The sequence below is a fragment of the Dermacentor variabilis genome, chromosome 9 (genome assembly GCF_050947875.1).
Source record: "Dermacentor variabilis isolate Ectoservices chromosome 9, ASM5094787v1, whole genome shotgun sequence".
In the NCBI taxonomy this organism is placed as follows: Eukaryota; Metazoa; Arthropoda; class Arachnida; order Ixodida; family Ixodidae; genus Dermacentor; species Dermacentor variabilis.
Window position 1 is genome coordinate 17,243,381 of NC_134576.1, and position 23,345 is coordinate 17,266,725.

A 23,345-nucleotide genomic window follows, 5' to 3' on the forward strand; every position below is an offset into this window, starting at 1 on the left:
CGTCATGGCGTCAAGGCATGTCACGGCGTCGTACTGCGTCCTGGCTTGGGTCGTGTCCTCGTGGCGTCGGGCTGCGTCCTGGTGTCAGACTGCGTCGTAGCGTCGGGGTGCGTCGTGGCGTCAGGGTGAGTCGTGGCCTCCGGCTGCGTTATGGTGTCTGACTGCGTTTTGGCATTGGTCGCATCGTTGTGGCCTCGGCTTGCGTCGTGGCGCCACATAGGCCGTAGCGCCGGGCTGCGTCGTAGCATCCGGCTGCGTGACGGCTCCGTACTGCTTCGTCACCTCGGTCATGTCGTCGTGGCATCGGGCTGCGTCCTGGCGTCAGAGTGCGTCATAGTGTCGGGCTGGGTCGTGGCGTCGGGGTCGTAACGTCGGGTTGCCTCGTGGCCACCGGCTGCGTTATGGCGTCGGACTGCGTCATGGCATTGGTCGTACCATTACGGCATCGGCTTGCGTCGTGGCGTCAGATAACGTCGTAGCGTCAGGCTGCAATGTAGCATCCGGTTCCATTGTCCCGTCGGGATGCGTCGTAGCGTGGGGCTGCGTCATGGCGTCCTGCTGCGTCACGGCGTCGTACTGCGTCCTGGCATCGGTCGTGTCGTAGTGGCGTCGGGCTGCCTCCTCGCGTCAGACGACGTCATAGCGTCGGGCTGCAGCGCGGCGTATGCTTGCGTCATGGCGTCAGATAACATAGTAGTGTCGGGCTGCGTCGTAGCGTCAGTCATGGCGTCGGGATGCGTGTTGCCGTCAGGTCGTGTCATAGCACCCGGCAGCATCCGGCGTGGGGATGCGTCATGGCGCACGGCTGCGTCACGGCGTCGTACTACGTCCTGGCATCGGTCGTGGCGTCGGCCTGCGTCCATGCGTCAGACTGCGTCGTAGCGTCAGGCTGTGTGGTGGCGTTAGGGTGTGTCATGGCGCCGGCTTGCGTCATGGCGCCGGCTTGCGTCGTGGCGCCGGACTGCGTCGTGGCGTGAGACTGCGCCGTCGTCGTTGAAAGGTATTTTGGTCTCCACTCGAGAGTGGTATCATGTCATCTCTGGCTTCAATTTCGTACCGTCGGCACAGCGATAATGGGCTGCCTGGATTGTCTTCTCAATGGTAGAGGCAGTGCTAATCCATTCTGCGGTGTTCTTCGGCGGGTTGCGAATGATAGTAACGAAAACTGGCTCCTTTAGGGCGCTCATTAGGTAATGAAGCTTCTTGTCTTCAGTAATGTTCGCGCCCACGCAGCAAAATAACTTTTGTATTTCTTCCGCAAAGATGGTTACGGACTCGTTTGGGTACTGCTAGCGAGTTTGAGACTAGGCCTGAGCTCACTCTTTGATGAGAATACTTGCGAAAGTTGCAGATAACTGTAGAAGAATTGGCACTTGGGCTAGTATTAGTTAAATATCTTGAAGGAACAACGCAAGACGACATAGACAAAAGGCAGGAAACGCACGGGACAGCGCTCAACTCCCAACTAACTTTATTAGAAGGAATACACAAATTTAAGTATTAAAGTACGTAAGTACTGCAATCTGTATCTGCATGGAAAGGGCTATTTTATAACGCTACTACTACCTCCGTTCATGAATTCGTGATAGATCGAGACAACGCAGTCAACATTAACAACCACATACCACACGTGTATCATCGTATGAAAACGCGATGAGTAGTGGCTGTCTACCATAATCACGTCCTCCGACATCAGTCCTGTTTACCCATATTCGCAGCATTCTTAATGAACACGACCCCTTATCATCCCCAATAAACTCATGCGACGCCCAAATCGTTACCTTAACCGAGGCATGTTTTCCACCTCATGTCAGTGACGTTGAGCGTTTTCATTGCGCAAAGGACTGCATTTTGTACCATAGCGATCACACTGCGCACAGAGGAGGCGGTGCTCTCTTGGCCGTATCAAAATACATACCTTCATCTCCCATCAGCGTTATCACGGCCTTGGAAACTGCCTGGGCTTCCCTTAACCTTTGTCATCAAACCATAATAAAAGGTGTCTTCTACCGCCCACCGTCACGTCATCTTTATTGGCCAATTAATTCCGTGACACTATTTACCACGCACGCAATCGCTTTCCTTCATCGTCCATAGTAGTCATCGGCGACTTCAACTTTCTAAACATTATGTGTAAGAATGACCAACCCTCGCTGTCACCTTTTGCCCGACAAGCTAAGGAGTTTTTGGATGCATGTTCTGTTTCTTCGCTTTGACAATTCGTTACCGATCCTACACGATCTTCTGCCAATGTAGCAAATACACTTCACTTAATTGAACCTCTCATCCTGACTTGATATCTTGAATCACACGTTTACCTGTCATAAGCTGTCAATGTCTTCTTCCTTTCGCTTTCAAATCAACTAGTCCCAAAACCAACAAACAATGGAAGATTAGAGGCAATTACAGAAGGGCCGACATTCACGCTACTCACAGAGAATCAACCTTATTTCTAGAGGACTCCCTCCCTGATTTTGATAACCGTTCAGTCCAAACTAAGTGTATTTTTTCGTTGCTGAAGCTAACTAACCAACAAACAACCTACTCGCAAAATTGCTTTATATCCACAAGCGCCCTGACATGGTCCCCATATCAAACGGCTTGCCAATCAAAACGTTTTATTTCGCTTGATAAAAGTTACTTACAAATTAGCATTTGATATTTACATCACTGCGTTACAGGTTGCTAAGCATGAATTTTTGTATACCACTCTTCCACCAATGCTGAGCAATATTGTTAAAAAAATCAATCCCACATCTAGTGACCACATCGCCTTGGACGACTCTTCTGGTTTCCCTCTTCTACGCGACCAATTTGCTGCTCTTTTAAATGATACATTCTTCAAAAACTTTTCCACCAATTGTAATATTGTTCTCCTTACCACACGTGAATGACTATATACAAATGCCTCCAATTGTTGTGGAAATGTTTGGTGTCCTAAAACTATTTATTCTCTCGATATTAACTCTTCTCCCGGCTATGACTTCATTAAAACAAAATTCCTGAAGAGTATTAATGCTGTTAGTTCGCCTATTCTTACGAAGTTTTTCAGCAGTGCTAGATATGTCCACACTACCTAAAGAATGGATGATCGGGAAGGTGGCTACCCTACATAACTCACTTAACAAAAATCCACCAAATAACCACCTTCCCATTTCGTTGACTAGTACATGTTGCAAACTACTTCAACATATATTTTCTTCTAACCTTGGTAAATTCATCGAGTATAATTCATTTTCACCCCCGCTCAGTCCAGCTTTCGCACAACTTTCTCATGTGAAACACAACAGGGGGGGGGGGGGGGTATTCTGTAAGAGTCCACCTAGTGGACTGTCCATTTCGGCCGCTGCTGATTGGCTAAGGCCGCTCGTCGCCTCCTCGCTCGCACAGCTGCATCCAATCAGCAGCGGCGGAAATGGAGAGTCCACGAGGTTGACCCTTACAGAATACCCCCCCCCCCCCCGGCTTCATTTACTTACGGGCTACATCAGATTTTGGGTCGTTCTTTTGCTGCCTGTATTTTTCTTGGATTTCTCTTAGGGTTTGGCAAAGACTTCTTGTGCAAATTAAATCTGCTAAATCTAGATCCTAATCCTCTCAGGTGAATTAACCTCTTTCTAACAAACCACACTCAGTTTGTTACTGTTAATTATTTTAATTCTTCTTTCAGTCATGTACATTCTGGTACCCCAAGGTTCAGTTCTGGGCCCTCCCCTTTTTGTCATTTGTATTAGCGACCTTCCTGCTATACTGGTTTCTAACGTACACATGTTAATTTACAATGACTGGGTTAATTTTCGCGAAATGAACGAATGAAACCGACGTTAACAGGTTGCAACTCGACATTGACGCAATATCTAACTAGTGTAATTCGTGTTCAGTGGAACTAATTATTAACAAATCTAAAGTAATACATGTATCCCGTGTTTTTTGCCAACATGCCACTTACCACTTAATCAGCATTCCTTTAGGAACATTTAACTCTTAGAAGTACTCAGGTGTCCATGTAACTACAAACCTGTCATGGTCAATTCACACCGAATAAGTTATCAACAACGCTAACCGCGTGTTAGGCTACTTGTGCCGTAACTTCTCTAGCTCACCTCCTTACCTAAAACACCTACTGTATAAAACTCTAATACGTCTTAAATTAGAATATGCTACTTCTGTATGGGATCCTGGCCAGGATAACCTGAAGACGGAATTAGAACTTGTCCAATATCATTATACCTTGTCCAAATAGAACTTCGAGCACTTCTTCCATGAAATATAATCTTAGTCTTCCTTTGCCATATGTTCGACGTAGAATTGCACGTGTGGCACCCTTTCATAGGATTTATCGTTATCCTACACTGCACGCGCAATTTTTCACTAGACCCGATTATGTATCACAGCGTGTTGATCACTGTCATAAAGTTGCGACCTGTCTATGCCACACAAAGCATATTTTCCAGTCTTTTTTCCCTCGCACATGTATATATTGGAACCACTTTCCCGCTGATGTCGTAAATACTGCTGATGACACTCCTTTTCCTGAAACTTTACCGAACATTGTATAACCAGAAATTTCTTTTGGTGACACGGCTGCTCACATTTTATAGAAAGAAACGTGTTGTATTCTATCATTGTGTTTTGTTTATATTTATCGTTGTGTTTTGTTTACTTCCTTTGTACCACATGTTCTTTTGTAACACTCACCTCTATAATGCCTCTGGCCCGGCGGAGGGATGACAAGTAAGTACTAAATTAATAATTACATATACCTACGTGCTCTCCCACCGATGGCGTCATTATCGGTGCACAGGCAAACACGGAAACCTTGTAATGTAATGCTACACTATGAAGCGGTTTAAAATACATATCATTTTCATGGAAATTTGATCAAGGCACGTTTACACTACGCGATCCTTTTTTCCTGATATGGTAGGCCTAAATAATCTCCCTCGCAGTCTGATTGCTGTGTGCGGAAATAACTGTGCTGTCGTCATGGATTGGAGTACACCCATGCTCAGCAATGCGTTATCCTTTGTGCTTCCTGCCTTCTGTCTTTGTCGTCTTGCGCTGCCCCTTTCAGGTTGCAAATAACTGCTTCTATAAAGCATCCCACATTGTCAAGGAGCGCTTCTCGTTCTCGTACCAGGTTCTAGTGGAGCCTTCGATAGAGAAAAAGACGTTCCTAAGTGTGTCTTCGCCAGACAGCTTGTTGAAGGTTGCAACTCGCTCGTAACGCTCCACACAATCTAGTACACCCTCGCAAGTGGAGCCACGAAAAAGCGGAGGTACTCACGCCTGCTGAACGACGAATGGGACCACTCCTTGCCAGTGGTCCCCTTCAGTGGTCCTGAATGGGACCACTGGCAGGGAGTGGTCCCAATTCAGTTGGTAGTCCCGGCAATCGGCGGCTGCTTGCTCCGAGTTTCTTCTTTTTGTCTTCTCTATTGGCTTCTCCCGTGTCATTAGCTCGAGCAGCACGAGGTCTGCTGCCCCGACTCGACAGGGGTATCCGAAACATAAGCTCCTCCACCCGGTGTCATTATAGGCGACGGCGAGCTGGCTAGCAAGCAGACAGGCATCTAGGCAGGCAAACAGACAGAAAAAGAGGCTACGTCGGCAATAAACTTAAGGGCAATTTATTGGGCGTACTCGTGCCCAATGGCAAGCGAAAGAAGAATCGGCGACGGCAGAAACAGAAGGCGCGTACCGTGGTCGTCAGACTCTGCGACAGCGTAACTGGCGGGCCATTATTTATACCATGCGTCGCGGAACGTTCAGAACTGAGGGGTGGCGAGCGCCTACATTCCGGCACATGCAATATAGATCTGTAAGCAATACCCGCCGTGGTTGCTCAGTGGCTATGGTGTTGGGCTGCTGAGCACGAGGTCGCGGGATCGAATCCCGACCACGGCGGCCGCATATCGATGGGGTTGAAATGCGAAAGCACCAGTACACTTAGATTTAGGTGCACGTTAAAGAACCCAAGGTGGTTGAAATTTCCGGAGACCTCCACTACGGCGTGCCTCATAATCAGAAAGTGGTGTTGGCACGTAAAACCCTATAATTTTTCATCTGCAAGCAGGTAAACAAAGTGATAAGACAGTCCCGCTTTGCTAGAAACCGCGCGAACATTTCAGATGCGTCCATGATCTGATATGTGTGTCGATGCGCTTTGATAAAACAATCATAAGCGTGAGCGCCATAAGAGAAAAAACATAGGTGGCAGCATGTATGCATGTATCCAACCGCTTTCACACATACCTGCATCGCTTGGTAGTCCTGGTCGAATGGTTAGCGCATCGGGCTTCAGTGTTGCTGTAACAGGGTTCCAAACCAACCAACGGACCGACTTAGGTCAATGATTATGTGCGCCGTGCTCGTACGTGCCGCTGTTCAACGAACCTCTTTCAAACCGAAATGGATGCTGGAATGGGTAGGCACGGCTGTTCAAAGACACTGTTTCACGTCGACTTGCAGCACTGCGTGTGTGCCAGTTGGCCGGTTTTGGTCTTCAATGAACCTCATTTAACCCCACTTTCTTTGCTGGGTCATTGAAAGTAGTTGACACCAACTCACATAACTAGGCATGCACAACTGCGAATGTGGCGCTCCAGAAGGACCAGAAAGACTTGCTGTGCGATTTCATTTAGTCGGAGTTCTGATTCTTTTTCTTTTCGAGAATGACTTTCTTGTGTAGCAACCACTTGCAAATACAGGCCCCACGACTAGCTCGGACACCCGGGAAGCGCTTCGCGCAGGACTCCAAACTTGCGGACGTCCTACACTGCAGATAGGAGAGACAGGAGCTAATCTGCCGCACGCACTAGCAGACACTGAACTATACAACTCGTGCCCGACGTGCATCAGGAAACAACAGGGCTGTTGCTTTCTAAGCTATGCCTATCGACGCCGCGCAGCTTCGCTCTTGCGAGAAAGTGTACACCCGTGTTCCGTGTGCTTGTACTGTGTATTCACGCTGTTTCGACGATGTTCACCCCGGTAGTCATCGTCGCCGCTCAGAGCAGCTTTCTTTGCGTTCATGAGGGCGCAGATATTCCCGATCTAAACAACGCTTCGAGGCATAACGAAGCCGTTCCTGCTCCGCCTAGAGATCTGGACTTTGTGTCCTCTGCACGCGGGTTACGCTTCGGGCTCATTTTTTGTGTCAGCTTGCGACTGCGCTTGTATCGCCCACCACCCTGGGGCCGCCATCGTCTCCACTGTTTGCGGGACTGGGCGACCTTGCGACATAACGGTTACGTTTGAAAAGGTTTTGCTTAAATTTCTGAGCAGTCACTGGGCGATGATTGAGTTGCGTGATGTAAAACAGATAAGACGCTCTATTGTCTGTTTGCGAGCGTGTGTGAAAACCACGACAATGCGACAATTGTATGGCGATTATGGTCGAACCGCGACATCACGATGACACTGTGATACCGGCACTAGAGTGAAGACAATGAAAAGAGCGCGGCGTCATGGTGACAAGTGTAGAACGATACATAGGGACGACGACTGTACGATGACAATAGAACGACAAGAACTGCAAGACAAGAATGACGTGACGACGATGGAATGGTGACAGCACAATGATTATGATGCCCAGCGACACTGATATCTCGTTTATGCATTGATTACAACCGATTAATGACAACGATATGACAACGGAATGACGACGATTCAGATGAAAGCGGCGGAGTAGGGATGGCGTGACGAAGATGGCGTAGATGTGATAGAACTTGCGTGTGCTAGTCCGTCCCGGGCTGCCTCCGTTTGCAGTATTTCCAATACCGGTTGACGATGGTGACGGGCCCAATGTGCTAGACAGGAGCCATAACCGCAAAGTGAAGAGAAGAGGCGCAGAAACCTTTCCTTTAAACAAAATGTGTTTTTTTTTCTTTTGTAAACAAAATTACATCATCAATTGCCTCGCGGACTTCAGAAAACAGTTATTAGAATACTAGTTATTGTTCCCAGCAGAAGGATTGCAGCGTTCACTTCAATAAGAATGAAGCGCAATTTCGTCAGGGCCCATCGCCTCGCGCTCAGGAACCCACTGACGAAGGAGACAACTTTGCCGGTTTGCGAGAAGATCTTGGTGATGGTCCTGCGTCCTTGCTTGAAAAGCATTTGGCACCCACATGTCCCAATGCGTTTTCATTGTTTACAGCATCAACATCCAAATAATAGTGCATTTGCACGAACTCTGCTCCTGCACGGAAAGTCACTGACTATATATAAACACTGGAAAGTGCTCCTAATTACTAATGCAAAGGCTTCAAGACCAATTATCCTTCTTTGTAATTTAAACACGGCAGAAATGTAGTGATCCAATCTCCTCTTCGCAACGACAAATGACAACATTGATATCCACTTTGTCTACGGATTACATGCCTATTGCAACGATGCGGAACGAGGATCTGAAGAACACTGTTTGTTTTGCACTATCAGCGCATTCCTACTGAACAGTTGATTATCTATCCTTGCCAGCACGAAACATTAAAGCTTGCAAATCATCCATATCATTTCCTATTGTCACGTTCCGGATATACACAAAAAAGGAGACATTTATTCAGACAATGTAACAATAATGTAACAGCTCAAGCGCAAGGAAGGATTATACGTTTTTTGGTAACATGGGTTTCCAGGTGATACCCTTGAACAATCTCTCCGATTCTTATTATCGGATAAACACCTTGTTTTGCGCAAGACCAAGAGTGACTGCGCCCTATCAGCACAGCTAGAGGTACAAGTTTTGTACAACGGTCTTATTGGCCGCACGTCGAGCCAGTAGGTGTCATCAAATCATTCTATTCCGAAAATGTGATGTTGTAGGGACGCTGAAAATTAGGACGGCTGCCCAGCGGTGAGTCACGAAAGTAATTCTTTACCAGGCCGCACCTGTGCCTACATGACCACACTCAGAGCACAACGATAGCGGGGAAGGCGATCGTCGAAGTCTCATCCGAGGGGCATCGGGTTTTATACATGACTCGTCGAAGCTTCCTGCGTGGTGCCGGCGTGCTTTGCGGGAAGTTCTACACAATTTGTGTCACGCATACAATCTGATTACCAGAGGCTCGGTGACAGTAGGCAACGAACACATGCAGCGATAACGTTTGAGAAAATTCCGATACAGAAAGAAGCGACCTGCGCTGTGTGAATTTTAACATTAGTTAGCTGGCGGAACGCAGTCAGTGCCTAAATATAATTAAGTACGCTTGTCAATATCAGCAGCGGTTATTTTTGCTGTTTCCTGCATCCTGCAATTTTTAACAGAAAAAAGTGGTCAAGTTTCGCTTATGCACTCCCCTTCACGTGCATACCATGGCGTACGCCTCACATATCATTCTTTCCATTTGATCGTCGACACGTCACAATATCGTTAATTTTTTAAACCGCGGTGTACATGTATACCGTGATACATGTGATGCTGGGTTGCCTGGATGGTTTAACTGCTGGCTTTTATTACAATGCTCACTTAGTCACGGAATATTACACTTTCCTGTCTGTCCAACCTATATTTTTTCACTGGAGACATGAACAGTGTAAATACTTTTTTATATTATCAACAAACTTTCGCACGTGATTTAAGCGGCAAGTCTTCTTTTTGCTGCGTTTTCAGATGCAGCAATTCAACTTTAAAGTTTGATTAACAGCAAAATAGCACCAAAGGTGACAGAACAGGCTTCCCTCTGGTGTCTTTGAACTTTCACTGAAACATTAAAGCTTGTTTAACCAACAAGCCCAATCTAAGTTCCGTTCTTAAGCATTCAAGCGTTTTTCATATTGCAATCAGGTTACCCGAGTCAAATAGCACGGCTTCTACTTCATGCATAGTAGATATCCTTTATAGCTAGGACACTCTTTAGTTCGTGCATATGCAGAAATTATATAGTTACGTTGTAGTGACGATGACGAACACAGTAGCAAAACATTCAATCACAAAACTAACTTTTTATTCGGCGAACATGTGCCCACAACGGCAAATGACACTCAAACCAAAACGACAGCGGCCAGTACATTCGTCGACAATCGTCGAAAATGTGGGTCAAATGCTTCAGCTTTTATGTATGACTCGTCAGAGGTTCCAGTGTGATCGTTGGTCAACGCATACCTTCCAGCAAATACAACGGCATGCACGTCGCTTATACAGTCTGATTACAGAAGGTTCATCGTTAACGTGCACTACAGACGGAAATATTAAGATTCGAATAAGTTACACTGCGGGCAAGTGCGTCTTGCTGCGAAGGATTACTTTAAGTTGCTAACGGGTGAAATGCAGTCCCCAAAAATTGGATATTAAGAACACGTGTTAAGGTAGCTCTCTTTAGGTAGCTCTCTTTTCTTCCCTGAATATATCGCCACTGTTTTTCTTGCCATTCATTGCCCTTAGTCCTTTTTCAGTAGTTCACGCAATGAGCCTGTCGGGAAAATAGTTTTTTCTAGGTCTCTTACCCTAAGCGTGTGAAATTTTCACAGTCTTACGGAAGTAACAGGAAAGAGTACTTTACATTAGGGCAAGAGATCGCCACGCCTCTCTTTAACAAGCTTTTAATCCCTGGTATCATGCTTCATGATTGATTTTTCTTTTTGCACATACGTTCAAGCCGAAAGTGCTAAATTTATGCAGGCCTCACTGTCTAAAAAACATTTATTATTGGATATCATAATATATAAAATCTTGAAAGACGACCCCATTTGGCAAGTCATACTCGAAGTCGAATCCAGTGAAAACTTTCCTGAACTGCTACAACATTTTGCTTACGTTAACAAACATAGCTTTTTTTTAAAACAGCACTCCCAAGGCAACATCTCGTACAAATGCGCAGGAGGATGGGAAAAATAGACACAGACAGGGCAATTAGATAGTCTTAATACCGGCTGGCTACCCTGTGCTCAGAGCTGGGCAAACATACTGTGACATTTCATCATGATACGATACAACGTACTTGGGCAACAAGTATTTGAAATACACCTGTATGCAAGATACTACGGCAATCATTGTATCCGATACGATACTTTCCATTAGTATCTTAGGATGCTTCGATGCATTCGCTTATTTCTTACTGCAGATTTAAAGAACGCAGTAGTAAATGCGTATGCCCTAAAATGTTTGCTTGTAGGTTTCTTAACTCCGACCAATCGTGTTTCATTTGGATGAAAATTCTGTATCTCAAAATGTTTGTCGTTCTTGCTAAAAGTATAACATTTTCATTCCGAAACAATGTGCGAAAGGCACTGGACACCACGCAACCCCATTTTTGCATTCTTCAGAGTTCGTTACAAAGAACCACGCAAGGGAAAGTTCTATAACCACAATGTAGAGGCATCAGAATATGAGCGAAAGACGCTGCACGCATTGGCCTGCGCAGCACAGTACGGTACCGACGCACATAAAACAAAAAATGAAGAAAACAAAAGCTCGGTTGCGCGCAGACATTCGCGATCTTTTCGTAGAGACCGCGCGAGCGCCACCACGTGACCCTGTTCTACCAATAGGGAGGTGCAGACCTCGTTGCCTGCTCTTGCTGGAGGGCTGTAGCGGAAAGATAATAGAATGTCGCTGTCTTTAGTTCTATTCAGGTGGCTTAGTGACAGTAGTATCGGCTTTAGAAGCGGAGTTCAGCCAACGTTTCTGGTTTCGCACAGTGATATAGCGATAGCAGTATATTGTACTTTCAGATCTTTCATGTATCCGAGATACAGATACTGACACAAGTCTTGCCAGATGTATCATGATACACATACAACAGATCCAAAGGATATCTAAGATAGTATCTAAGATACACGTAACTTCGATAGGGCCAAAGCTGTGTGCTCTGAAAGGAGCAAAAGGAATGACCGGAATAAAACACCCACTATGGGAGGAAGGCCGCCCCAGCAGCTCAACCCTGGATAATTGTAAGCGTCTTGTAGAAGATGTATGTTTGGTGGCACTTGTCGGAAGTTGTCTTTTCTTCCAGTTGGATTTCTCTTTTCATTAATCCTGGGCCCGTGCTCAAAAAACGTTGTTACGTTAGAATGGTTCATACAAGCAAATTCCAGGCAACCCTTATTCTATACATAATGCTTGGGAAGACGGCCGATCAATGACGTGTATCACTTACTATATATATTTCGCCCGGAATTTAAATCAAAATGTTTCATTTGCATTTTCTACACTGGTTTATATGTCTGCTCTTTTAATGTGGTTGCTATTCTGTCCGAAGTGTAGCAAGATAAACGGAATACGAAGCAACTTGGGAAACATCTGCTGAATTTTGTCGAATCGCAAGGGCGGGAAGGGGAATGCACACCATAATATAGCCGTTTTCAATAGCGTTTCAATAAGTAGAAGTGCGCTGTAATGGCGAGCAAGGGACATTATTCTGAAGCTTGCAGCCTGATAGCAACAATGGGCTAAGGGATTCGCCGGACGGGTAATAAGAGGCATATTCGAAATACCAAACCAGGTTTCTCATAAGTGCGAGCATTGTCTTGGTAGCTGAGCGAGTTGGTGCAGCGTGCAAAGATGCAGTAAAGAAAAACTAACGGCGCCTCGTGCACTCATGTGTTTTTTGTTATGCGTGCTTCTCCGGCTTTGCATCGCGCTTCCATATCGACGCAAGCAGCGACGCATTACTTCCGATTACCACTGCGCGTCAAGGCAGACTTGTTGATGAAGAGGCATCCCAATTGAGAGCGTCAGCTTTCTGATCGCTTTACACCGGCATAAGGCAAAAGCTAAAAAACCACGTTTTCAGTTATTGCCCGTCGTTGCCGTTATGCCTATAACCCCCGTCATCATACACTCTAAGCGTGATAACGTTTAAGCTTATCTTTACACTCTTAGCACGGTAACGCTTATTAAAGGGGTATATTCTCACAGATTTGTGCACCTTTAATCTATAAGTTAAACATTCACCTTTACAAATTTAACTTCTATGAACGGTAAGTAGGCGTGCACCTAAACTAGAGGTTACAACACTTTGACCGCTAGTATAGGCATACAGTATTGAGTGCCTTTGCCTAAATATAGAGGTCACTTGCTACAGTATACCGGTTGAACCATTAAAATGTTTACACAAAGCGGCTTGCTGGAGGTCCCAGATGGCCACCGCGCAGCGCATGCTCGTTATATAAAGTGTAGCTCACTAGTTCACAGTTGTAGGTATTTAAAGTAAATGCTCGTATTGCAAATAGGAAATCAAGGCTACTGAGTTTGATCCCGTTGTTATATACATTTCTATTGCTAGCACCACAAGTATTCACTCTCAAAGTCTATTTTAAAGCACGCTGATCTTGTTGAACAGGCTATCGTCTAAGCATGATAGAACGTGTTTTACTGCGATAATGTATAAGGATCACAGAAGGCCATGTGACACTAACAGGACAACTATGGCATCTGTAAATGCTATATTCGTTTCTACACGGACAGTTTGGGAGCTCAAGCTGGCTCTCCTTTTTTTCTTCACGGCCATGAAGCAATAATGAAAAAAAACGTTCGAGCACAGCGCTGCGTGGAAGAACACATTTATTGCTACAGCAGCACCAGGAATGATGGAAACTGATATAAATGTTGAAGGTTCGTGTACAGTATGTCTAAATAGAAATACATATAAGTTTATACTATCATAAGGAAGACGATCTCAGCCCTGTTGAAAGCACAATCATGTCTATTTGCGGCCAGTATGTCAGTTGTTAATTCCCCGATCTCCCGTGGAGCCTACAAGAACAGAATAGTAATCTTAAACTCTTATATTTACTTGTTTAAGTCGCACTGCAAACAGCTATCAACATGTAATGAAAGAGGCATAAATTAACCACAAACAGACAAAATATTACGACAGAACATATAATTAAACACGCAAAGATTAAGTACGTTCTATCAAGGACATTTCGGTAACAATAACAATTCAAGGTTGCATATTAAAAAAAATATTATTCAATTCAAACTAATCATGAAAATTAACTTCCAAGTCAGTTCGTACTCCACTCCAGTAAAAAAAAAACCGCAAGAATGTGACAGTTTACCAGTAAAAACGTTATATCAAGTGATTATAAACTTAATTACTGCAATTATTATTATTTAATTAAGGACAGTTTACAATTCATTTGTAAACATATGACCATATCAGCACAAAATACCAGTTCCGCGCATAAGGTCTAATGCTGTGCGTACGCACAAAAGTGCAACACGTACTCGAGCTTTAAAAATAAGCAACACGGTGACTCATAGAGATAAAAAAAAAACGTGTTTAAGAAGCGAGAGAGTAGACCACTTAAATAAAACTCAGTAGCGTAAGCATGGGCATGAAGTGACGGTGAAATATACGGCACACACACAGACCAGCAAATAAATAATTGAACAAGAAGCATCGCTTACGTGGGTCACCTTTATTGCTGTCTTCAGTGTTCGTTACAGCAGTCACAACATAAGCGATGCTCACCACTCTCGCGTAAGCGAAGAACTTTTACCATATTCCATCGGCAATGCGGCTCCTTGCAGCGGCCAGTGCCACGCAGCGCGCCAATATGTCGCTGCTCCACGGCGGCAGTGCTTCTTTTCAGCAGCTCACGCACCATTAGGAGTCTTTTTGGTAACTGTGCCACGCGCCACAAGCGAGTCAGACACACAACAAGCTTGCTAAGCGCACACCCCGAAATCGGAGAGCGATTAAACGTGGTTAAAGCGATGAAACAAAGCGTGACACGACCGTTACAAAAAGACCGCATCGGCTATATTCTTCCCGGCAGGCTTCTTGAGAGCTACACAACGCGGAGAAGATATGACTGCGCTCGTGTTGGGCTGCAGCTGAAGCGCGCTTGATTATGGCATCCATCTATAGAGCGCAAATAAAAGCAAAAATCAAGCTACAGTTCCGTCATGGTGTCCCATAACAGTATATGAGGATTCTAACATTCTATAGTTTAAAGATGTCGCTGTTCGTTTGTATTTGTATGTTTTCTTTCTGCTCATTTTGCCAGCCGCCATTGTTGCCTTCTACCGTGAGAGCCCGTTCATCTCTCTACGAAACGCTCCTGGAGCGGCTCTCGCCCGCTGGCATGTGAATGTAGCGATGCCTTTCTCGTGTATAATGAGCGGCCAAAAGTTGTGCGTGTCTGGCGTTCTCTAAGGAACCCCAGATTTGCTGCAGTTTAGGAGCCGCCCACTATTATGCATTAGAAAGGGAAAAAATACAGCTGCATATTACATTCTGTTGCAGTGTAGAAAGCATTTTTCTCTCCTACAGAATAGTTATTGGGCGTGCCCGACGCTTTTATTCCGTCAGTCATCAAGCTTTTACAGTATCACAGCCTGTACCCGCGTGCGCCCTTCAGTGTGCGTCGTGATGTCCAAGGGTGCCGGTTGTCGTGTTTCAGGAGAAGATATACAAACGCGACTAAAGGAAGCATTGATGCAGAAAGAAATAAAAAAAACATTATTGGGTACAAATGTATATTCAATCATCGTAATGCACCTGCGTTTAGTTTTTGTGCAGGTAGGTATTATACCACAGCATAATATGTCTGCAGTGGTAGTGGGGAGCTTTCCATCACAGTGAACCGTAGTTATATTTTATGCTGCAGCGTCGTTAGCCAGAATATTCTCCGATTTATGTTTAAAGTTTCTGGGGCTTGCTTTTACATTATAATGGCACGTATGCAGTATATATAATTGATCACTGAATTGCTGCTGGTTGAGTTGAGCATGCACTCGTGCAAGATTTAAATTTCTTTTTATATTGCGAAAACAAACATTCCGTGCGGCACCAATAACATCCTAATTTAGTCCAATCTGCCTGCGTCCTGCGGCCGCACACCATATTGATATATGCATATTGCTTGTTTCTTGTGACCGATGCATGCGGGCGCCCCGACGAAGACGACGAACGCTCTCTGGCTCTCGAGCTGTCGGCTGAACTGGCTAGTGCTTCAAAGGTATTGTTGAACCTTCGTCGAGCCCTTGGGCGTTGCCCGTGGTACTTGTTAAAAAGAAAGATGGCACACAGCGTTTCTGCTTGGATTATCTTCATCTAAACTGCATTACCAAGAAAGACGTCTGGATGGATGGATGGATGTTATGAGCGTCCCCTTTGGAACGGGGCGGTGGGTTGCGCCACCAAGCTCTTGCTACTATGCTGCTTATATCCTACCTAGTTTAACCAATGAAAAAAAAAAGACCCTATGAACTACGACGTCCCAATTTTCTGATCCCCTATTACGAACTGTGCTTTTGTACGTCTCCGTCTTTTGTCGTTTCCCTACTTTCCTTCAACCAATCCTCCCATCGCCTCTTACTAATGTCTATTCCGGACCTGTTTGCTTTACCACTGCTCCCGCTGAACCCAAGGGCTTCAAGGAGGCAAGTGGTGCCTAAATCCACCGCTGGGTAGATGTCTTGACATTCTAATAAAATATGGTCCGTCGTTTCCCTAGCTTTACCGCAGCAAGAACATGCTTCTTCTTCCTTCTTATATCTCGCTTTATAGGTGCGTGTTCTAAGGCATCCGGATCTCGCTTCGAAAAGTAATGAGCTTCCCTTTGAGTTATCATAAATGGTTTCTTTCCTGATTTCGTTTTTTCCTCTTAAGTAGTTACTCATGGAAGGTTTCTTTTGCACTGCCGCCACCCATGAGATTAATTCAGCCTCTCTGACTTTCCGCTTGACCTTCTTTGTTGCTGTGTTGCCCACCCCACAGGCCGCATACTTGCTGGTAAGCTTCCTAGTTCTTTTCCTCCACTGTGAATGAATGTTTTGCCTGTACAGATACCTGAACACTCTCCCAGCCCATTTACTTTCTTCCATATTCCTCAGCCGTTCTTCCTACTCAATTTTACTGCGAGCTTCCCTCACTTCAAAACTAGCCCAGCCCATATCACCCTGCACAGCTTCATTTGTAGTCTTCCCGTGAGCGCCCAATGCGAGGCGACCCACTGGCCTTTGGTTCCCGTCGAGTCCTGATTGTACCCCTGATTTAGAGCAAACAACCGCATTTTCAAAAGTAAGTCCTGGAACCATTACCCCTTTCACATACCTCGGAGGACCTCGTACCTATTGTATCCCCATAGCGCTCTGTGCTTCATTATGGCCGCATTTCTCTTCCCCTTGACTGTTGCCCTACCCCTTGCCTTGAACGCCCTCGATTATCTCCACGGTGTCAAACACTTTTCATTACTAGACCTTCGGTCTGGTTATTGGCAAATTTCTGTGGATGCAAAGGATCAAGAGAAGACCGCGTTCGCCACCCCTGATGACCTATATCAATTCAAAGTTATGCCGTTCGGCCTATGAAAAGCCCCAGCAACGTTCGAACGTATGATAGACTTTTACTTAAGGGGTCAAATGGTCAACGTGCTTCTGCTACATAGATGACGTTCTCGTATTTTCACCTACATTTGAGACGCACCTTGAGCGCTTATCAGCTGTTCTTCAAGTCTTCCGCGAGGCTGGGCTGCAACTATATTCATCGAAGTGTCACTTCGATCTTCGGCAGATTACAGTGCTGGGCCACCTCGTCGACGCTTCCGGTATTCGACCAGACCCGGAGAAAATTCGTGCTGTTACGTCTTTTCCTGTACCTCTATCTGTCAAAGACATCCGAAATTTTGTAGGACTCTGCTCCTACTTCCGACGCTTCGTTAAAGACTTCGCAGCGATTGCCCGACCGCTTACTAATCGTCTGAAGAAGTGCCGTTTACGTGAGGCCCCGCTCAAACTGCCGCGTTTGCCCAGGACACCAACATTCTCACCACTCCACCTATACTGGCCCACTTTGACCCGTCCTCTCCTACAGAGGTTCATACCGATGCCAGTGGTCACGCTATCGGAGCCGTGTTAGCCCAGCGCCAACAGGGTCAAGATCGTGTTATCGCCTACGCTAGCCGCTTCCTCACAGCAGCGGAGCGCAACTATTCGATTACAGATCGTGAATGCCTGGCTCTAATCTGGGAGGTTTCCAAATTCCGCCCGCACTTGTATGGCCCGCACTTCTCTGTAATCACCGACCACCACGTGCTCTGCTGGCTTTCCTCACTCAAGGATCCTACCGGCCGGCTTGTTCACGGGGCTCTGTGGATGCAAGAATATTCCTATGCCCTTCCAACAAGCTGCGCCACAGATGTAACCGAGTTTCTTTTACGCAACGTGATTCTGCAGCATGACGTTCCACACCAATTGCTCACTGACCATGGTTGGGCATTTCTTTCTAAAGTCATCACCGACATCCTACACTCCTGCTCCACCAAGCACAAGCTCATTACGTCTTACCATCGACAGACTAATGGTGTCAAGGAGCCTCTGTATCCTACCCTACCACACATGCTTGCACAGTACGTCTCGTCCGACCATACTGATTGGGAGCTTGCGCTACCCTATGTCACTTTCGCGTATAATTCTACGCGTCACCATATTGCCGGTTATTCCCCGTTTTTTCTGTTGTTCGGCCGAGAACCTACATTGCTACTGGACGCATCCTTCCCATCCGCCGCAGTAGAGACCAGCGAGTATGCACTTGACGTCATCACCAGAGCAGCCCAAGCACGCGAAATTGCCTGTGCACACTTCTTGACCTCGCAAGAGAAGCAACGGCGTTTGTACGATTGCCGACACAGAGGCGTCCCCTTTTCGCCTGGATCTCTGGTATTCACGTGGTCCCCAACTCGTCACGTTGGCCTGTCAGAAAAACTCCTGTCTCGGTACACAGGCCCATATCGAGTGCTACGTGCCGTGACTCCAGTTACGTACGAAATCGCCCCAGTCGTACCAGTGCCTCATCTGCCCCGAATTGCACTGATGTTGTGCATGTCGCACGCCTCAAACCAAATTACTCTCCTGTTATCACAGATATTTAAACGCACCGGGACGGTGCTTCCGCCGCCGGGGATAATGGTACATGCATATTGCATGTTTCTCGTGAATATTACACGCGGGCGCCCCGACGAAGACGACGAACGCTATCTGGCTCTCGAGCTATCGGCTGAACCGGCCAGCGCTGCATTATCCTTAATACATACACTCTGTATATAGTCTCCAGTTCTTATTCCTTCGTTCGTGTAACAATACTTTACATGTCAGTCCTGGCTGAAAATATCATATCAGGATCGCAATGCGACACAATAATCAGCAAACTTCCAATCCATACACTCTTAGCGCCTCCTGTAACGTTTCAGCTTAATTTAGTTCCAAGTAACCTACAACATAAAGGTTACTAGGTGACTAAACTAACTTGATATTTGTGTTTTTGTTCATTTCCGTCGCGGCTAGATGTTACATGTGTCGAACTATACTATTTTAAATGTTACAGCAACGCCAAATGTCTCGTAATCTTTAAATCATAACTTATAAATAGAAAATTGTAATTCCTGGCTCAGGGGACCTATTGTATGGATTGGAAGTTTGCTGATTATTGTGTAGTATTGCGATCCAGATATGATATATTCAGCTAGGACTAACGTATAAAATTTGGTGTGCGACCGCAGGACGCAGGCAGGTTCGACTAAATTAAGATGCTATTGGTGCTAGTCGAAATGCATGTTTTCGCATATAAAAAAACTAAGTTTAATTATTGCACGAGCGCATGCTCAAGTCAGCCAGCAGCAATTCAGTGGTCAATTATATCTACTGCATACTTGCCATTAAGATGTAAAAGCAAGCCCCAGAAACAATAAACATGCATAGGAGAATATTGTGGCGAATGACGCTGTCTCATAAATTATAACTACGGTTCAGTGTGGTGGAAAGCCCCCCCCCCCCCCCTGCAGGCAATGTTTTTTTTTTTGCTTATGCTGAGAGAGACAGAGGGACACTCTTTGCCGTGGAAACCACACGAGGTGGACACGTGAACTATTTAGAAGCGCACGCGCGTGCAAAGACAGTTTCCGTAAAGGACTGGCCGAGTGGCGTCCTCCGCGAGGCCTCACATTTCTCCGCGCATGGTTGTAGGCTACCTAAATACGGCCGCAGAAAGAAGCGCGTAATAAAGAAGAAGCACCAGCAGAAAGAATCGCAAAAGAAGGAAGAGACGCACCTGCGTTGCTAGGCGGCAACTGCCTGGGCAGAGCATGCGCAGAGCAACGATCTTTATAGATCATACCACAGAAAGAAGCCCGAAAGAGAGAGCCGCGTCCGCGTTGCTAGGCGATACTGGCTCTACGCAGCATGCGCAGCGCGGTGTCCATCTGGGACATCCTGCAAGCCACTTTGCGTAAACATTCTAGTGGTTCAACCGGTACACTGTAGAAAGTAATCTCTGTACTAAGGCAAAGGCCTTCAATACTGTATGCCTGCACTACATGTTAAAGTGTTAAATGTTATTGTAACCTGTAGTTTAAGTGCACGCCTACTTACCTTTAATAGAAGTGAATTTTGTAAAGGGTCATGCTTAAGTTATGTATAAGTTAAATGTGCACAAATTTTTGAGAATATACTCCTTTAATAAACATCACCGTGCTAATTGTGTACGGGCTACCTCGTCCATCCTGAGCTTGACTTCTGCTAGAGAAGGAACAAACGTCGCGTAGCACCGCGAATAAAAGTCGTGCCCTGCGGCCAAGGGTGGCCTGGAGCTGGACTCAGTAGCCACTGCGCTAGCGCGCAACTTTCGTTCTTGGTGATTTGAGCGCAGTTTTGTGCCCCGCATCGACAGTGAGAGGGGTTGTGTGCGTGCGTGCAATTTGGAGCGCAATACACTGTAGCCCACCAATTTTGTCGTTGCGCGCATCTTGGTGGCGCGTTTGGCAGCATTCGCTATGACAGTGTGCTGCTGTCATGGCGAAAAGTGTCACTAGCACACAATATGATGATCTTGCGGGTTTTACCCACGACCGCGGCAGCCACTAATGCACCGCACGAGTGTTGTTTTCAGACGCTGCGCGTGACGAGCTAAGAACTTACCACAATAATAGACCACTCAGTCTCCTATGTCTGTCGCCGGACGTCGATGTTTCGAACTTGCAGGTGAAGTGATCCTGGAGAAGTGCTCGTTCGCGAGGACAAAGAAGCCATGCGGCTCCCTCTGCCTGCGGGACATCAGCCTGAGGGTGGCGCCGGGTTCCCTGGTGGGCATCGCGGGGCCTGTGGGCAGCGGCAAGTCCACCTTGCTCAAGGCTGTCCTGGGAGAACTGCACGCGGTGCACGGCACCGTAACGGTAAAGGTGCGTCAGTGGGAAGCAGTGCGTACGGAAGCCATCCTTTACCACAGTGTTGGTCCCGCAAGCTCTGTGGCAAATTATTGTACGCGAGCGCACAATTACAAATTTCTAAAACAGAGTCGAGTGGTGACGAATGTAAGAAATGCTTGTATCATTCCAATGCTTCCCGATAACCGTGGAATAATAAAACAGCCAGCATAATTTCACTGAGACTACAAAGAACACAATAAAAGTAGTAAGGAACATATTCCAAGAGCGCATCCTTGGATCTGGCTACAGCATTTGCAATTCTATCTGCGAGAAGCGCTTAAATTCTAACTCCATCTGATAAAACATACATGTTTGACATGTACAGGGGCATGTACAAGCTTGGGGCGTGGAGACTATAGATTAAAAGCTTCAGTAATCGTTTCGTTGACATTTTGTAACTCTGGCTCACTGTTTCTCCAAAATCGGCCAGCAACAGCGTATTGGTGATATCCTACGGAAACATTGGCCAAACAGCGAAGTGCGTGGCAGTCTGTGCAGTTTTTGCCTTCATGCACAGCACGGGGCCCGTGGTTTGTCTGTCTGCGAGCCTATTTGTTCACTCCTCCGTGATAACAACGCACGCAGACAGAAAAAGAGGAAAAGGCCGGACAAGCGCTTTTTGAACTCCTCCTATTTGCTGTCCTTGTGCTTTTCACTCCCTCTCACCCCAACATGACGAACGATAAACCTTTTTCTTTTCGCTTCAATAATGCCTCCACAGAGTAGCACGCCAGAAGCTCAGGCCGAATCCTCTGCCATTTCCTATAATCTACCTTTCTCTTTCGCGCATGGTGGCTAGCAGAAGTGGACCATACTCCATCACTTATTTTCTCTGCTGCAGGGTCCTCTTTCTTTATATTTGGTAGGCTTAACAGCAATTAATTCTTGTGGCTGCTATCACCAGGGAGCAGCATTTTTTTGCCGTTGCCATTACGCCTGTGGCACGCGTATTTCTTGGCAGATTTGCGACACCTATCGAAGCAACAAGAAAAATAAAAAGCCCTGTGGGCATGGTTCTCGGCTGCCTGACGAACGGGGGCTTTCGTTAATCTTCGGGCTCGCCATCTCGGAATATTTCATTCCTCGGGGAAGTGGGAATACTTGACCGTGTTGCTTCAAAGGACAAAATAATCCCTGTCCCTAAATACCTTTCCGCTGTTACTGAACCTCCGAAGCATACTACAGTGAAGGAAATGCGATGATTTCTCGATTTATGTTCATACGCTTGTTGCCCTGTACAAAATTTAGCCACAGCCATCGCTTCACTGACGAAGCTATTGTCCTGTTCACGCGATTTTTGCTACTAGATGCCAGACTGCGATAAAGACTTCACAAAACTACGGCATCTACTAACTTGGGCACAAGTGCCATTATGAACCGACTTCTCTGACCTAATTTCATACGGCCCTTCGCGGAGTCATTACAGCTGTCTTACAGCGCAAGCCAGACTTTCTTTATTATGTCGTACTTTATGCAAGCGGTGCCTCACCAAGGCGGAAGCCAACAGCTTTGTCACCGGAACAGAGGGCCTCGCCGCTATATGAGCTGGAAGCAAGGTGCGCAAAGGTTTGCAATGCCAATAATCATACATTTCATCATGAAAACTAGTGCAGGAATTGTTGTTACACAGTTACCTGCGCACAAACACATGGACAGGGAAAACCACGACGACACTTCCCTATACTCGCAACTATGTTTGATTGAGAACGCCACGATATATACACATGAAAAATTGAAGGGTGCGCCCTGAGGTGTAGCAAAGATAACCACATCCAAGAAAACCAAGTCAGGATAACACTGGCAGCAAAACTAAAATCACACAATCACTTTTCGTCATACTATCATACCACTTCGCCTAGGCGACCATGTTTCTACGATAAAGACAGTGTGAAAACTTTCACGAAGTCCGTAGGTAAGATTCCTGTGATTATTGCTGTTGAGAGCGTTTGTGCCATTCGGTCCTCGCTTCTCTTGTAAGGAGACATCGAGTCTAACCCGGGTCCCGATAGTGCTGAACTTGTACTAAAAGAGCTGCAAAAACTATTAGCCGGCCAAAAAGGAATAATCACAGAAATGAAAGACGTGAAGAACTGATTCGATATTTCGGTACTGAAAATAATCTACTTTGCTGTCTTTCATTGTCATATGACATACTGTTATGAATCATGGTGGCCCACATTTAAAACATA

At 46.0% G+C, this 23,345-nt stretch overlaps 1 protein-coding gene across 1 annotated transcript in view; it reads left to right on the plus strand.

Annotated features, from left to right (window-relative positions):
• The window catches only part of LOC142558262 (ATP-binding cassette sub-family C member 3-like), a 215,525-nt gene that overhangs the window by 89,234 nt on the left and 102,946 nt on the right, over positions 1-23,345 (plus strand). Inside the window, exon 5 of the mRNA XM_075670419.1 lies at positions 20,933-21,129. Coding sequence (XP_075526534.1) covers positions 20,933-21,129 — 197 coding nt within the window. The remainder of the gene's footprint in view (positions 1-20,932; positions 21,130-23,345) is intronic.